This window comes from Bos indicus, chromosome 5 (assembly GCF_029378745.1).
Source record: "Bos indicus isolate NIAB-ARS_2022 breed Sahiwal x Tharparkar chromosome 5, NIAB-ARS_B.indTharparkar_mat_pri_1.0, whole genome shotgun sequence".
NCBI lineage: Eukaryota > Metazoa > Chordata > Mammalia > Artiodactyla > Bovidae > Bos > Bos indicus.
In genome coordinates this window covers 94,555,741-94,574,368 of record NC_091764.1, presented here as the reverse complement: position 1 = coordinate 94,574,368, position 18,628 = coordinate 94,555,741, and the positions used below count along the sequence as shown (strand labels likewise).

Sequence of the window (18,628 nt, the reverse complement as noted above, 5' to 3'; positions counted from 1 at the left end):
ACTAATATTTTCTCAAGAGAAAGAGAAGGTCCAGGCCAATCAAGTGTGGACATGAGGGCACTAAATTGAGTATGTGAAGAGAAGAAGGTGAAAAGGAAAGTAGTTTCTAAAGGAAGACACCAAAGGCATAAATTCAGACCATTATTCTATATTTATGCAAATAAGAAATCAGTACACATATATACTCATGTAAGTATATTCAATTTAAACCTTTCTAAGATGCTCAGATACATACCAGCCATCTATGCAAACAAATATGGAGTCATTATATTGTACCTCTGAAACTAATACAATGTCATATGTCAATTATAGCTCAATAAAAAAAAAAAAGTACAGAAAGGTCCCACGTACCTCCACCCAGTTTCCTTCAAGAGTAACATCTTATATAACTATAGTATTTGGGTATTAAAATCAGACAACTGACAGTGGGAGCATTCACAGACCTTATTCGAATTTCACCAGTCTGCACTCATTTGTGTGTGTTTCTGTACAATTTTATCATCTGGGTAGATTTGTGTAACCACCACCACAGTCAAGATACAGAACTACTTCATCACCACTTTTAACTTACACACCCTCTCTTTCCCCTCCTCCTACTCATACTTTGCTAGTGGGAATGTAAAATGACATATGACTCTGGAAAAGTTCAATAGTTTCTGTAATCATTAAACATTTTAAAAAGTATATAAATGTTTATATGTTTATAAATATGAGTCATATAATGTGAACAAACCTCCTCCTATATTCCACTGAGGTTTCAAAGGACAGCCCTTGCAGTTTACAAAACCTCTGACTTCAAACAGGAAAAAAATATATATATATTTATATATAAATTTATATTTATATATATATAAATATAAAATATATATAAATATATATATATGCTAGTTCCTCCTGGGTGAGTGTTGGATAGAGAGAATGAGAGTGTTTATTTATTTTATTAATTTTTATTGAGGTATGAAGTGAAAGTCTCTCAGTCCTGTCCAGCTCTTTGAGACCCCATGGACTATACAGTCCATGGACTTTTCTAGGCCAGAATACTGGAGTGGGTAGCCTTTCCCTTCTCCAGGGGATCTTCCCAACCCAGGGATCTAATCCAGGTCTCCCACATGGCAGGCGGATTCTTGACCAGCTGAGCCCACAAGGGATGTATAGTTGCTTTACAATGTTGTGTTAGTTTCTGCTGGACAACAAAGTGAATCAGCTCTACTTGTACGTGCTGCTGCTGCTAAGTCACTTCAGTCGTGTCCAACTCGGTGCGACCCCATAGACCGCAGCCCACCAGGCTCCACCATCCCTGGGATTCTCCAGGCAAGAACACTGGAGTGGGTTGCCATTTCCTTCTCCAATGCATGAAAGTGAAAAGTGAAAGTGAAATCGCTCAGTCATGTCTGACTCTTGGCGACCCCATGGACTGCAGCCTACCAGGCTCCTCTATCCATGGGATTTTCCAGGCAAGAGTACTGGAGTGGGGTGCCATTGTACGTGAGCGCATGCTAAATAGCTTCAGTCATGTCCGACTCATTGTGACCCTATGGACAATAGCCCGCTAGGGTCCTCTGTCCATGGAATTCTCCAGGCAAGAATACTGGAGTGGGTAGCCATGCCCTCCTCTAGGGGACCGTCCTCATCCAGGGATCCAATCCACCTCTCTTATGTCTCCTGCATTTGCAGGACTTTTTCACTAAGGCCACCTGGGAAGCCCATACCTGTACATATATCTCCTCTTTTTCGGATTTCCTTCCCATTTAGGAAATCACAGAGTAATCAGTGAAACTCTCTGTATCATACAGTAGCCTGGAGAATGGGAGTATTTAAATGGGAGGAAGAGAGTAGAAACCGGAAGGATTATCCTCCTGAGTGGGCTTCCCAGGTGGCGCTGCTGCTGCTGCTGCTAAGTCACTTCAGTTGTGTCCGACTCTCTGCGACCCCATAGACGGCAGCCCACCAGGCTCAACCGTCCCTGGGATTCTCCAGGCAAGAACACTGGGGTGGGTTGCCATTTCCTTCTCCAACGCGTGAAAGTGAAAAGTGAAAGTGAAGTCGCTCAGTCGTGTCCGACTCTTGGCGACCCCATGGACTGCAGCCTACCAGGCTCCTCCGTCCTTGGGATTTTCCAGGCAAGAGTACTGGAGTGGGTTGCCATTGCCTTCTGCGTCCCAGGTGGCGCTAGTGGTCAAGAATCTGCTTGCCAATACAGGAGATGCAAGAGATGGGGGTTCAATCCCTGGGTCCGGATGATACACTGAAGTAGGAAGTGGCAACCTCCTCCAGTATTCTAGCCTGGAAAATTCCATGGACAGAAGAGCCTGGCGGGCTACAGTTCATGGGGTCGCAAAGAGTCAAACACACGGGCGCGCGCGGGCGCGCGCGCGCACACACACACACACACTGAGCTCCATCACTACATTCACAACCACCACTTCCCCCAACAAGGGTTAACTGCAACTAGTAGCAGATGTAGGTAGATCTAGAGGGGACCCGGGTTCCAGTTCATGAGTTGCTCAAGAGGAGTCCGGGAAGAACTCTTGCGTCCCAGAGACTGTGGAAAGCGTCGGGGCGGAGCCTGGAGTGAGGGGCCGTCCAGCGCTGCGAGGCGGCGGGCGGACCCTAGTGGGAGGGCCCCGCGGCTGCTGTCACTTTACGAGTCCGCAGCCCGGAGCGTGAGTATCTCGGCTGCTGGAGGACCGCGGCGGGCGGCGCGCAGGGCCCCCGCCTCTCGCTCCCCACGCGGACGCCGCGCCAGAGCCTCGCCCACTCCAATCCCCACCCTCACCGTCCTTAACTGTTAAAGACCAGCCGCGCCTGGTGCGTTCCTAGAGGATCCCGGGTGCAGAAGGCGAAAGGTGGGCAGGCACAGGGGGAACTGGAAAGGCAGGATGCGCCCTCCCGGAGCAACCTCGGCGCCCAGGGTCTGAGACTGCAGCCCCAGCTCGCCATTGTGAGCCGCCGGCAGTGCCAGGCGGCACCACTGTACTCCCGGCTCCCCGTCCACGCCGCGATGGGGCACCTACCCACGAGGACGCGCGGCGGCCGCCGCCTCCTGCCTCTGCTCTGGCTCTTTGTGCTGTTCAAGGTAGGGGACCCCCCTCCCCCAGCCCCCGCGGTCCTGCCTGCGCTCGCGCTCCCTAGCTCTGCCGCCCGGGAGCCGCGCGCCCCGCGGGCGGGATGGCCCGGCTGCCGGCAGCTCCAGCTGTGCCGCCGGAGCGCACGCTTTGTTGTCCTTGCCTCTGCGTGTTCCCCACGGGCTTAAGGGATGGGCTGGAAGAATAAGGAAGTTTGCTCCCTCCAGCTTTGACCCTTTGTGCTCTTTGACCGCCTTCGGCATCTCCATCAAAGGTCGGCTCTCCGGTGGTGCTTCCTCAGACAAAATGAGGTCACTTTCCCTTCTGGTCGCTACTGCACCCCAATGCAGCTTCACCTTTCTACCCTCCCCCAACGGGGTTGTGGAGTCTTTGTCTTAATTTACCTTCTGCTGGAATGATACACCGGGGGCTGAGCTCCCTGGCCGAAAATGGACTGCCGGGGTGGGTAGTGAGCGTGATTGTCTTTGACTAAGGAGTGTAAGCATGAGCCTGGACAGGACTCCTCTCCCCACGTTCTCGTCTCCAACCTTTACAAAGTCTCTAGACTTTCCCTCACTATATTTACTGAGGATGCTACCTCTAAATTTCAGTGTCAGACATCTGTATAATTAACTTTGTCGTGTCTTCTTTGGAATATCTTCCTCAGTGTTTTACTTTGGGGAATATAAACCAGACAAGGACTGCTTTAAAAGAAATCCTAGTTTGATAACTATACTGTACGTAAAAATTTTTTAAGAAATTTAAGTTAGATGTCTTTGGAGAAGTGTTATGAAGTTATAAGGAAGGTAATTGTCTTTTCTTCGTGTCTTCCGGGTGCCTACTTCAGTTCTGTTATTTAGTCCTTTTTTTGGCAAAGCAAACTCCAGTGTCGACAGGTGACCAGGAGCTATCCTTTCAGCACCACAGCGCTGTCTTAGAAATGGATGAAATATTAATGGATGCAAACGTTTTCTTATCAAAGAGTCACTTCTTGCTCATACGCACCATTAATTATGAATGTCTGATAAAGAGATAGTGGAACAGAGCCAATGGATTGAGAACAGCCAGTTTTAAATATTCCATATTTTCATTTACCTTCGTGGAAAAAAGGAAAAATTGTTTCTGGGAGAACGAGCAATAGAGAGCCTAAACACGATTCCAAATTATACTTAATATGTTTTTACATTTTCTGAAGCTATCAATAATTTTTAAAATCTGATAGAAAATAAGCTTGGTCATATATTTTTACCCTAAGAGGCTGCTCTCTAAGTAGACACCATAAATGTGTACGTTCTATGAACATGCACAAACTTTGAAGTTCCTATTAATATTTCTATTTGTCATATTCTGTCATGTTTATTATGTCTATGCAACACTTGTCATGAATGCAAAGTGAGAAATTGAATAACCACACATTTTACTTAGTAACAGCTAGGACTTGCACATATGACATCTGATCCAAATTGAACCTTTGGCAGTATCTCAGGTTTTTATTTGAATGCTTTATACTGAGCAAGAATTTCAGAAATGATCAAATGATGAGTTTGGGAGTGGAGGAAGAGTGCCGTAAATAAAATGGAAAAATTTATGGCAGGAGTTCTAATCAGAAACTTGGTATTGGAATTAGAAATTGCAGTCAGTGATGGAAGAGACTGTAATAGATGTTTATCCAGTTCCACATAATGAATGTTTTCCTGCACATTTGTAGTTTAGTGTAACTTCTGATAGTAAGTACATTAATAAAGCTTGCCATTTAATAAACACTGTCATGGGACAATTGATCTTGTAAAGAAAATCATTACTTTATATTTCATGTAAATGCAGCATTTTATGTCTCCTGAATATAAAGTATAACAGAGAAAGGATATATATATATATGAAAGTGTTAGTCACTTAGTCATATCCGACTCATCGCAACCCCATGGACTGTAGCCCACCAGGCTCCTCTGTCCCTGGGATTTCCCACGCAAGAATACTGGAGTGGGTAGCCATTCCCTTCCCTATATGTCTGTGTATATATACATATATATATATACACCCACTATGTAAGTCTTCTAGGTATTTTGCATATGCTATTTCATTCACTTATTTTGTTACAATTGACAAGAAAGTGGTTAACTAGGCACATAGAATAATGCATTTACATCTTGGAAATATTATATTTCACAGTAAATTTGGTTCACAGCATAATCTTTCCACAATTTGTAGATGCTTTTGCATTCAAGGTCCTGAATAAGTGCCAGTCAAACAGTCTGCTGGAAACTATTACAACATTGTTAATTGGCCATATTCCAACATAAAATAAATGTTTAGTAGAAAATAATTTAAAAAATTTAAAAAAGGAAACATCAGTTCATTTCAGTCACTCAGTCATGTCTGACTCCTTGCGACCCCATGAATTGCAGCACTCCAGGCCTCCCTGTCCATCACCAACTCCCGGAGTTTGCTCAAACTCACATCCATTGAGTCGGTGATACCATCCAGCCATCTCATCCTCTGTCATCCCCTTCTCCTCCTGCCCCCAATCCCTCCCAGCATTAGAGTCTTTTCCAATGAGTCAACTCTTTGCATGAGGTGGCCAAAGTACTGGAGTTTCAGCTTTAGTATCATTCTTTCCAAAGAACACCCAGGGCTGATCTCCTTTAGGATGGATTGGTTGGATCTCCTTGCAGTCCAAGGGACTCTCAGGAGTCTTCTCCAACACCACAGTTCAAAAGCATCAATTCTTCAGTGCTCAGCTTTCTTCACAGTCCAACTCTCACATCCATGCATGACTACTGGAAAAACCATAGCCTTGACTAGACGGACCTTTGTTGGCAAAGTAATGTCTCTGCTTTTGAATATGCTATCTAGGTTGGTCATAACTTTCCTTCCAAGGAGTAAGTGTCTTTTAATTTCATGGCTGCATTCACCATCTGCAGTGAGTACATAGCATCCCATTATTAAATGCCAAGTTGTTGGTGGAATCTCAGTGATGAAATCTAAAAAGGTTTATCTGTGTTGAGTCAGAATGAACCCATTTCCCTATGTGATTGACTATAACCAATTTCATTGCTGTAGCCTCAAGATGCCTGGCTAAGGAAGCCTTTGTGCACTGTTCTCTGTTCATGGTTTAGAGATGGACACATTTAATCAGGCACGTCCAATTGTTTAAATCACCCACTTTATATTGTGAGGTTAATATCTGCATAATTGATGTTTCCTAAGCACAATGTTGGTTATGAGGGTTTCTACTTTCATATAAATAGTGGGGGTATATATAAAAATAGAAAACAAAAGAAGAACTCTGTTATCAAATATACTGGGAGCCTACCAAACTCACTTGAGCTTCCCAGGTGGCCCAGTGGTACAGAATCCACTGCCGATAGATGCAGGAGATGCTGGTTCTATCCCTGGGTCAGGAAGACGCCCTGGAGAAGGAAATGGTAACCCACTCCAGTATTCTTGCCTGGAAAAATCCCACAGAGAGAGGAGTCTGATGAGCTACCATCTGTGGGGTCACAAAGACTCTGACATGACTGAGCACACACACACACAGCAATATCAAAGTGTTCTACCCATGCTGTGTGACCCCATGGACTGTAGCCTGCCAGGCTCCTCAGTCCATGAGATTCTTTAGGCAAGAATATTGGAATGGGTTGCCATGCTCTCCTCCAGGGGGATCTTCCCAACACAGGGATCGAACCCAGGTCTCCTGCATTGCAGGCATTTTCTTTACCATCTGAACCACTGGGGAAGGCCAAGAATACTGGAGTGGGTAGCCTATCCCTTCTCCAGGGATCTTCCTGACCCAGTAATTGAACCAGGGTCTCTCCTGCATTGCAGGGGGATTCTTTACCAGCTGAGCTTCCAGGGAAGCCATTCTACCCATGTGTAAATGTAAATGGAGTAGTGTTAATATTTATCTGGTGATTCTCCCTCTCCGTACATCTTCCCATAATTTCAGGGCAAACAATGTAATTTCTCTCGCCTAGCCTATCTTTACTAAACCTCTCCTTGAAAATTACTTCCTATATCACTTCACTCAACATCAGTATTTTCTCAATGAAGATGTAAATTGTGGAATATGACATTATAGGAATTAAAATTCTGCCTTCCCTGAAATGGTTCCCATTAGTGGTCAACTGGAAGGTTTCCCTAAAGTCATAGGCTTGGCATGAATCCTTCTTTCTTTCTTAACCTCCTCTCTATATTTCCTTCCATCTCTGCTCTTACTTGATATATAATCGAGGAACATTAAATTTGAAAGGGCCTCAATTACATTTTCTGAAAGAGGTTTATGTAGAATTCTATAAAGCATGTGTGTTATCATGCTGATCATAGTATTTATTCAGGAGAAATACCCACTTTCCAAGGTTTATCTGTCTTTCTCCACTTCCTTTCCCCTGCCCCTCTCATTTGATGTGGGCCATTTTTAAAGTCTTTACTGAATTTGTTACAATATTACTTCTGTTTTATGTTCTGGGGTCTTTTTTGCCATGAGGCATGTGAGATCTCAGCTTCCCAACCAGGGATGGAATCCTCACTCCTTCCATTGGAAGACAAAGTCTTAACCACTGGACTGCCAGGGAAGTCCCTTATCTTTCTTTTTCTCCCTAATTCTCTTCACCACCTCCATTTCTCTCCCTCTTCCCCCGCTTTCCCGCCCACCCCACACACATACAGGCACAGACACACAGAAAAATCTTCACTTTCCTTTTTGAGGTTTTACATTCACATTCTATATCACACAAGGTTGGCAGTTGAACTACAATCTTTTCATCTTTCTGAAGCAGCTTATACTATTCTCCTTGCAGTGAAGTTTGCTGCCATTAATTTCTTTGTCAATTGACTTCCTTGGCAAATGTTGTTGCCAACCTATTAGAAAAACTCTTTTACATGTGACATCCCTAGTAAATTGGAGAAGGTTCACTGGGCTGGACTTCTACAGGGAATTGGGTGATAATCCTTCCCAACGTGAACATCTGTTTGCTTCTGTTCTTTGCTATGTGAAAAATTGTTGCTCTGTGAAAGTATAAAAAATTCAGGCTTACCTGTTTCTCATTTTGGCTCATAAGAAAATATGTCTGTATGAATAAATAATTTAAAACAAGGGGAGTTTTACTTTATTTTTTTAAATGTAGTGCTAGTTCTAGTATTTAAATATCCAACTTACAGGTATTTAAATTTATAAGTACATTGATTCTTTTGTTTCATAAACATAATTTTGACTTGAGTCTTTAGTGTTTCCAAAGGATCTTGGTGTTGGATAAAGTTGGTACATCTGTGTAAGCCATTGTGATTGGTAGCAGCTTAGCACAGTAGAATGCCTCACAGCTGTGACCACAGGTATTTGTTTTTCATTTTCTTCCTAATATAATACCTTCAGGTACACAGTTCCAGTGGTGTTGTATTTTCAGCAGTATAGCATAGTGCAGTGATGAGCTTTACTGGAAAAAAAGCAGTGTGTTCATTCAGTTACTCCAAATACATTGTAAATGTTTTTGAAATGAAGCCAAGTCTATTGTAAATTTTGGGCTTCCCTTGTGGCTCAGCTGGCAAAGAATCCACCTGCAATGTAGGAGACCTGGGTTCTATCCCTGGGTTGGGAAGATCTAATGGAGAAGAGAAAGGCTACCCACTCCAGTATTCTTGCCTAGAGAATTCTAGGCAAGAGTTGAATACGACTGAGCGACTTTCACTTCCACTTTCATTGTAAGTTTTTGTCTTCTATTGTGCCTAGTATGCAGTGTTAGGCATATGATAGAAGTTTAATAAACAGGATTTAAATTTTTGGCATTGTATAAGTAGTTTTTGACAGAGATGTGGTATCAGTAATATTGAGTTGTGAACTCATCTTTAAGGAAAACATGAGGAAATTAGCATTGTGTGAATTAAATCATTATAATTACAATGCAATCATTATACCAAAAATAATAAAATATTACCCATCCCTTATATTAAGAACTTATAAAAGTCTTAAATCAAAACACCTACATGGTCAGTTCAGTTCAGTCGCTCAGTCATGTTGGACTCTTTGTGACCCCCTGGACTGCAACACACCTGGACAGGCTTCCCTGTCCATCCCCAACACCCGGAGCCTACTCAAACTCATGTCCATCGAGTTGCTGATGCCATCCAACCATCTGACTCTCTGTCATCCCCTTCTCCTCCTGCCTTCAGTCTTTCCCAGCATCAGTGTCTTTTCCAATGAGTTAGTTCTTCACATCAGGTGGCCAAAGTATTGGAGTTTCAGCTTCAGCATCAGACCTCCCAATGAACACTCAGGACTGATTTCCTTTAAGATGGATTGGTTCAATCTCCTTGCAGTCCAAGGGACTCTCAAAAGTCTTCTTCAACACAGTTCAAAAGCATCAATTCTTTGGTGCTCAGCTTTCTTTATGTTCCAACTCTCACATCCATACACGGCTACTGGAAAAACCATAACTTTGATTAGATGGACGTTTGTTGGCAAAGGAAATACCCATATGGTATTTCCCTCCAAAATAATACTTTGGATTGCTCCTTTATTCATCACTGTTACCTCAACTGCTATTAACGGTCATCAGTTAAAAGTTTGTGTTGAGGACTTCCCTGGTGGTCTGGTGGTTGGGAATCCACCTGCCAATGCAGGTGACATGGGTTCAATCCCTGGTCTGTGAGAATTCCACCTGTTGGGAGGCAGTTAAGCCCATGTGCCACAATTACTGAAGCCCATGCTCACCTCAACTTGAGAAAGTCTGCATCAGCAACAAAAACCCAGTGCAGCCAAAAAGAAATAATATGTTTAAAATATGATATATTTTATACAAGTTTGAGTTAAAATACTAGGAGGAATAACTTTCCTTACCTATATATATGACCTACAGCTTCAGCCAATATGCAGATACACAGGTGATATTTTTGCTTTCTCTTCCATATCACCCTTCTGTGACCAGTACCAACTGGAATTGACAAAGATTTCTGCATTCTTCTAATAGAAATCCCTCTGATTTTTTGCCATAACTTTGCTTTTAGGAGATGAGGCCTTTTCTACAGCCTGGTCTTAATCATATCTGTGGTAGTGTTCAATCCTGGGGCATAAACCAATGCAAAGCCTTAAAGAACTCTTCTGTGGTGCTCTTAGAGCCACACTGGTGTCAGCTCCTTCTCCTTAAATAAGTATGTGGGAGACCTCCTTGTGCACTTGTGTCATTGATTTAAGAAGCTAAAACAGGGTTAACATGGCACCAGTGGAATGAACACGAGTGTAAATGGGGTGGGACAAAGCTAGAGACAGAACACAAAGTCTCTTGTCCTCTCCTCTTCTGGTGCTATTGTTTCCAGCAGGTTCCATATTGTTTCTATCAATGATTCAGAGGGTATATAAGCAACCTTCTTGAACACCTCTTATGTAATCTGTCATCACTAATTACTCCTAATTGATGAGCTTGTCCTTTCCTAAGCTTGTTCTTAGTCTTCAGAGTGCTGATTTCTAGTTTTCTTTTTCCTCTGAAGATGGTGCCTTCCAATTTATTTCTATGAGTATAACCATATCTTATCTCTGTGTCAGAAAATCATTCTCAACTGATTCATTCAGAGTCTAATTCTCCAGTAAAATGTGTCTCTTTTACCTAGGCATTCTAGATCAATTCCTCTTACTTCTAAATATACTAAAATCACCAAACAAACAAGAGGATATTTGAAACAAGGTTGTAGAGGTTTCTCTATAGAGCAGTTTTCCTCTCCTTTTTGTCAAGAAATTAAGATGAAAGAGAGAGAAATGATATATGCTTGAAAAAATCTTTCAGAAACAGAGAATCAGAATTGAAACTAGGACTCTGAGTTCAAGGGCTGTGTTGCAAATTATAAATACTCGTGGTAATTTCTGTAAGAAAGTGAATATAGGGAAAATTAAGGAATCAAAAAAAAAGTTTGATGAAAACAGTATATTGCCAACCTTCTATCTATATGTAAATGTGTTTCTTCTTGAATACTCTTCATTTGTTTGGTATCTCACTCTTCCTAAATAGGAATACTGCACAGTTCATTTTTCTAACAATAAAAATGCTGTTTTCTCTCACAAAGCAAATTAAAGCCAAATGAAACTGGTCATTTTGTACCTTTACTAGCAAATAAAAATAATAGGGATGTGATTTATCTACAGTGTAGAGGTACACAATCAGAACTATATTTTGTAACACTAATGTATATGTGATTTAAATTATGAATGTTTCTCTTGTTTTGTATCATCTCATTTAACTGTTATTTAGAAAACTGAGACTTTTGTTGCTTTTTCTCAGACCCACTGTTGTGAAAAGCATGGTGGCATTTAGGAAAATACAAATTTATACGCATGGAAATCAAGGGATGGAGGTCAGTTTAAGGAGATTCCTGAATGCTGAGCCAGAATGTAGTCTTTATCCTCTAGGTGAAGAAAACTATTGAAGGGTTTAATCAAAGCTGAATGGAATAAGATTTGCATTTTTGATAGAGCCTTTGGCTGTAGGAAAGGCTTTCTCAAAGGTATACCAGATCTGGAAGCAGTTAAACTGGTAGGAGGTTATTGTAATGATCCAATCAAGAGATATAATGCAAACCTTCACCCTAGGGTGATGGGAAAAGGGACCAAAGGAAGAGAGGTGGTGTTCAAAATAGCTAAATTGACAAGACTAGTTACATGTGGGAAATTAATGAAAGAGGAATCCAAGGTCTTTTCCAAGTAACTGATATCTTTGCCTGAAATGTTGCTACTATTATGATACCAAGTGGGCTGGTGGCATCCATTCTCCTCCAGATCAGTGTACCCCTTTCTCCACCTACAGTGCCAGGGAGCTCCCCTATAAAGGCTGCTTCTTCAGGTCCCCTTGCCCTTTGGCCTATAGTGAGTTTGACTGATAGGAAGCATCAGAGTCCTTATTCCCCCAGTGTCCACCTTGGCTGGACCCTGATAGGCAGTAGATTCAGTCTCTCTTCCAATCTTGTAGTCAGCCTTTCTCTTAAGGCCAAGTTCTGGCCAAGTTCCAGAAACAGCTTCTTGGTCCCTGTAGGATAATAGCTTCTCACTGCTGCTTCTCTCTGGGTACTTTTACATCCCTATTTAGTATCATTATTTCTGCTCCACTCCTTAATTAACAGTCTCTTGATTAAACTCTATGAAGTTTCTCCTGCCTGCACTGCTGGGACTTCTACTGCTGTAGTGCATGATGAGGTTAGTGGAGGGCCTCTTGAGTTTGACCTGCCTAAAAAAGCAGGTGCTTAGTTAGATATGAGTCTGATCTAGGGGAAAGGGCAAGCCTGAAGTTGTGAATGGGGATGTTTCAGCAGAGAGCAAAGGAGAGAAGGGCAGTGGGCCAGGGTGGGACCTTGAGGAGCACTAACATTTAATAAGGAACCTTGGAAGGTGAAGAAGGAATAGCCAGAGAGGTATAAGAATCAAGGAACCCAAGCTCTGGTTTCAAGTGGGAGTGATTTGTCAACAGCGTCAAACACAACAGAAAGGTCCTGTAAACTAAGGTCTGGAAAATTTTTGGATTGGGAAATAATCTGTTGGTCTCTTAGAGCTTGGGAAGAGTGGCATGCTTCTGGGAGTTGAAGAGTTAAGAACTGGCCTCTTGTTTTTTAGGATTGGCATCTACGTCCCTGTCTGCATTTATACTTTGCAAATAAGATGTAGAGAAAAAAATGTATGGACACCAAAGGGGAAAGGAGGGAGTGGTAGGATTAATTGGGAGATTGGGATTGACATACATACACAGTTGATACTATGTATAAAATATATAACTAGTGAGATCCTACTGTACAGCATGGGGAACTCTACTCTGTGCTCCCTGTGACCTAAATGGGAAGGAAACTCACAAAAGAGGGGATATATGTAAACACAGAGCTGATTCACAGTGCTGTACAGCAGAAACTAATGCACTCCAATAAAAATTAGTAAAAAATAAATAAACACATTACCACTTTAACAAGAAAAAAAAAGATAGATATTGTTGGGCCAGAGAGACCTGATTTCAATCTCAACTCTCTAAGTTGCTGTTCTTACTAGCAGCAGGATGTGGGGGAAATTATTTCTTTTCTCTGGGGTTCCTATGGTGATTGGCTATATTTATCTCAGAGGATTACTGTCAGGAATAATTGGGATAATGACCATAAAATATCTTAAACAGTGCCTAGAATACAGAAAGCACTTAATAAATGTTGTGTCTAAAAACAAAAATAGAAAGAAACAGGATAATAAAAATAACCAAAGGAAAATCAAAGAAGATGAACAATTAAAACTGCACCTGAAGCAGCATCTTCCCAAATGTACCCCATGGAACACTAGAGACTTGAAATATTCACAGGTGTTGTTAAAAATAAACACTTTTGTGCAGACTTGAATTTGGGAAGTAATCTATTAATAACTTTGTTTTAAACTAGTATCAATTAATTTATTATTTTTTGTACCAGGATTTCTTGAAAAGTTTACTATGCTAACATTCACTGTGTTTTCAGAAGGAAGACATAGTGTGTAACATTTTCAAGTTTGACTGCAGAATTCTGTTTTTAAAAATGATTCATGTGTATGTGTATGTATGTTAGTTACTCAATTATGTTCAACTTTTTGTGACCCCATTGATTGTAATCTGCAAGGTTTCTCTGTCCATGGGGATTCTCCAGGCAAGAATACTGGAGTTGGTATCCATTCCCTTCTCTAGGGTATCTTCCCAACCTAGGGATTGGAGGTGGGTCTCCTGCATTACAGGTAGATTCTTTACCATCTGAGCCACCAGGGAAGCCACAAAATCATTCACTGGAATAGTGAATACACCATAAAATATGGAAAACATGTACATTTTTTTCTTCCAAGAAAGCTGAACATCAGTCCTTGGAAAGAAAGCAGGGAATAGTTGCTCTCCTTCATGCAAATTCTTCAGATTCTGAAATTTAGACTATGATAAATCTTACTTCTATGTTTTCCTATCATTAAGATTATTTTCTTTATTAAAAAAGAAAGACATAAAAAAAGTGTCTAGTGTGCAAGCATATTATTTCATATTATTTATTCACTATAAAATGCTTCATGGAAATAGTGAATACACCTTAAGAAACAATATGCTTGTACACTAGACACTTTTTTCTTTGTCTCTCTTTTTTATGAGGAAAGTAACCCTAATGAGAGGGAAAACATAACAGTAAGATCAATCATAATCTAAATCTCAGAATCTGAAGAATTTGCATGAAGGAGAGCAACTATTCCCTGCTTTCTTTTCAAAGAACTGATGTTCAACTCTCTTGGAAGAAAAAAATGTACGTGTTTTCCTTATTTTATGGGTTATGCTAACTCTGGGTTTGGTAACTGTACATACAAAAATTTCTTTGGTCTTTGTTAAAAGGATGGAAAATTAATTTTAACATTATTTTTCAAATATCATTGACTTAATATATGACTTGACTTAGAACAATTTTGTTCAGTATATTTCATTGAATCTAAAACTATACTTTTCAAAGGTCATGTAATTCAATGCTTGAAGTGAAAGTGAAGTCACTCAGTCACTCTTTGCGACCCCGTGGACTGTAGCCTACCAGGCTCCTCCGCCCATGGGATTCTCCAGGCAAGAGTACTGGAGTGGATTGCCATTTCCCTCTCCAGGGATCTTCCCAACCCAGGGATCAAACCCAGGTCTCTCACTTTGGAGGCAATGGCGTTAACCTCTGAGCCACCAGGGAAGCAAGCTACTACTTATCTAATATGACTGCCAATTGGTCATCAATGGAAGAATTGCTGTCCGCTGAGATGTAACTGTCCCACTTTGGAGCAGTCACTCGTTGTTTGGTTGGGTGCTGAGGTAAGCTGGCTCTGGCTGTATCTTTCACATATTATTTCTATCCCCATCTTACTTTAGTATGGCACTGTGTTGTGACTATTCCTGCTTTCTTGAATGTTAGGAACAATTGCTTGCCAACAGACTTGTCAGGCTATAAAGATAATATGTGAGAAGCTTGTCATCACTCTGTCGTGGCCTCAGCCCTCCATCATACCACTTTAAGCTGTTTACAGCAGCCCAGAATTTCTGCCTGTTGCCATTCTTCTCTTTCATGGCCATAATAGCCATTCGGGCAAAAGACAATTCTCTTTCTTCTCAAGTTCCTTGATGAACCATCAAGAGCGCCCATCTCTGCTCCAAGAACATTCCTCAGCATGTTTTTCCCAAGCAGCCAATCTAAAATCACCCCCATCACTCCAAAATATTACCACATTTACGCAGCTTTAGTTTCTTAAGAGAAGGTATTACTCCTTCCATGACATTATACCAACTCTTTATTATGACTTAACTCCTCTCCTGGAATGCTTGTAGGTTCCATGAAGGCAGCATCTTTATTTTTTTTTGCTCACTGCTGTATCTCCAGCTGTTGGAAGGGTGCCTAGTCCAGGGTAGATGCTCAGTAAAATATTTGTTGAATATATGAATGAACATTGAATGAATACACTGAGTGAGAAAGGTCAAACAGGAGTTATGGGACAGGCTTGAGACAGAGGAAGAGCAGGTTGTAAGCAGGTGCAAGTTCGGGGAACGGAGCCAATGCACGGTGAGATGAACCAGGAGGAATAGTCCATCAGATGCGCAGTGCTGAGCAAGGCTCCAGGAGAGAGTGGAGTCAGAGTGGGAGGTAATCTTGAAATGCTATTTTATTGGTCTTGTGGAGGAAGCAGAGGTTTTATTACCACAGTGAAAATGAAGTCTTTTGGACATTAAGATAAGCTTCTTCATACATTTCCCCCCCACCTCGCTATTGTATTGTCAGAATAAAGTACTGACAAATGTATGTTCAAGCAACGGATGCATTCCCCTCTGTGGCAAATTCTCATCTGTAGTGAAGTAAAAACTCAGCCTTTCTGATCATTTATTCTCTATTTTATTCACTGATTATGCATACAATTTACTTTAATTTCCAAACAAAGTGGTTTTGGGTTTTTTCAAATCCAAAAATGTGTTCTTGGTTCTACAATTTGAGAATATCAAAAAATAAAAATAATTTTTAAAATAAAACTTTTCCTTTATTTTTCTCTCACCATGCATATTAATGTGCTCAGAATGACTGTAGACCACTAAAAACATTTTCAGAAACTCACATGACTGATTGAAACTCAGATGATTATTATTTTCCTTCAGTAATTGAAAGCTATGATTCCCTTTATTCCTTAAAAAATATATTTTTTTTTATTTTTTAAATATGTGTTAGTATCTCCTAGAAATTTTTTAATGGATTTTAGATAATGAATGTCTTCTCTTGTGTAAGATTCTGATAGGTCATTTTATATAGAAACAAATGGTAATTTTTATATTCAATTGAATACTAGATAATAAATATTTTATTATCCAAACATGGACAGACCATTAAATATTCTGATTGAATTAGTGTTGTAGTCATTAAAATGTTAGTACATATACACCAATCTTGACAATCTGGATTGTCAAGAGTTTCAAATGACTAAAATATAAAACTAGGCATAAAACAAATGCTATTTTTATTTATGCTATTCTGCTAGAGAATTGAAAGGTATTATATTGTCTTTTGATATAGTACATTTTGTCCACAGTCTACTCCTGTATTGGTAAAGAGTGAGATTTTGAGTTACTTGAAATTACTTTTCTCTATGACTAATTTTCTTTTTGTTTGTTGATAATTCAATATCTTCTCAAGAGTCAAAAACAGAGGAAAATTGTGATCAGATAACTTGTACACTCACATAAATGGCTTAAAAAGGATTTTCCCCTTCCATGGATTTATGATAAGGAGAAATGAGTGTGGAGAGTGCAAAAATAATATTAATAATTCTATGATTAATTTTTTTTAAAGTTTGTGCTTTTTTTTATTGAAATCTGCAGTTATTTATTTATTTGTTTATTTGTTTTGGCTACCCCTGATGGCATGTGGTATCTTAGTTCCTTGACCAGGGATAGAACCTGCGCCCCCTGCAGTGGAAGTGTGGAGTCTTAACCACTGGACCTCCAGAGAAGTCCAGATAAATTATTATTTTTTTAAGTTTAACAGTTTTCTTTCTTTCTTTTTTTTAGTATCAAAGCAAAATTTCTAGGCATCTCCAAGAACACAATTATATGAGTCTCTTTCTGTCTCTGTGTGGTGCCTCAGAATTTGGCTAACTGTCATAAATCATGCTTTCCTATTGAAATCAACTTAGTGGTCGAGAAAATAGATAGTCTAGTAATATTGCTTTGGGATGTCCGTTTACTTTGATGTTGTGCTGAAAACTAAAGTGTAATCCTAAAAATGGAGTGTCTTGACAAATGCCACAAAGTAGTAAGCATCATTTTTACAATAAGGGTTGACAGCATTACCATAAGAAATCCCTTATTACTTGGATGTACTTAAAAACCCCTAGATTTTATCTAGGAAGAAAAATTGACTTCTAAATTTTCTGAATGTTAAGTGGATTAATAACGTGAATAATAAAAAGCCAAGGGGATTGTATAATGTCTGTAATGTATTATTAAACAGTGAGTCATGTGGTTCTCCCTTAAAGGATTTTAGAAAAAGCTGGCTTATTATAGAGTTATTTACATATAAATATAGAGATTAGATGTGGCCAAGTTAATTTTGCATCATCATGGGGACTTTCTTCCACAGTTTCCCTGAACTAAATTATACTTTTTAATTAGTCCTCCAGAAATAACTATAGGCCTCACTCAAAATAGATAGGTACTTGGGATTTATGATATGAAGATTCTGGTATTATCAAAACTGTTCAAAAATGATTGCAAGGACTTAGATTTAAGTTCAGTTCAGTTCAGTTCAGTCTCTCAGTTGTGTCCGACTCTTTGCGACCCCACGAATCGCAGCACGCCAGGCCTCCCTGTCCATCACCAACTCCCGGAGTTCACTCAGACTCACGTCCATTGAGTCGGTGATGCCATCCAGCCATCTCATCCTCTGCCGTCCCCTTCTCCTCCTGCCCCCAATCCCTCCCAGCATCAGAGTCTTTTCCAATGAGTCATCTCTTCACATGAGGTGGCCAAAGTACTGGAGTTTCAGCTTTAGCATCATTCCTTCCAAAGAAATCCCAGGGCTGAATTCCTTTAGGATGGACTGGTTGGATCTCCTTGCAGTCCAAGGGACTCTCAGGAGTCTTCTCCAATACCACAGTTCAAAAGCAACAATTCTTCGGCACTCAGCCTTCTTCACAGTCCAACTCTCACATCCATACATGACCACTGGAAAAACCATAGCCTTGACTAGACGGAACTATGGACTTAATCCTGAAAATTTAGCTTATCAGTTGTTCAGTTGCTAGGTTGTGTCCGACTCTTTGTGACCCCATGGACTACAGCATGCCAGGCTTCCCCATCCTTCACTATCTCATGGAGCTTGCTCAGACTTATGTGCACTGAGCTGGTGATGCCATCCAACCATCTCATCCTCTGTCACCCCTTTCTCCACCTGCCCTCAGTCTTTCCTAGGATCAAGGTCTTTTCCAATGAGTTGGCTCTTCTCATCAAGTGGCCAAAGTATTGGAGCTTCAGCTTCAATATCAGTCTTTCCAAGGAATATTCAGGGTTGAGTTACATAACAGTTTTACCTAATTAAAAAGAAGTCCCTTA

General features: G+C 40.6%; 1 protein-coding gene across 3 annotated transcripts in view; it reads left to right on the top strand.

The window, feature by feature from the left end:
* Positions 1-2,657: 2,657 nt before the first annotated feature.
* The window catches only part of PTPRO (protein tyrosine phosphatase receptor type O), a 264,792-nt gene continuing 248,821 nt past the window's right edge, over positions 2,658-18,628 (top strand). For all 3 annotated transcript variants that reach the window (XM_070790022.1, XM_070790021.1, XM_070790020.1), the window contains exon 1: positions 2,658-3,076. In XM_070790022.1, coding sequence (XP_070646123.1) covers positions 3,002-3,076 — 75 coding nt within the window. In that variant the 5' untranslated portion in view covers positions 2,658-3,001. The remainder of the gene's footprint in view (positions 3,077-18,628) is intronic.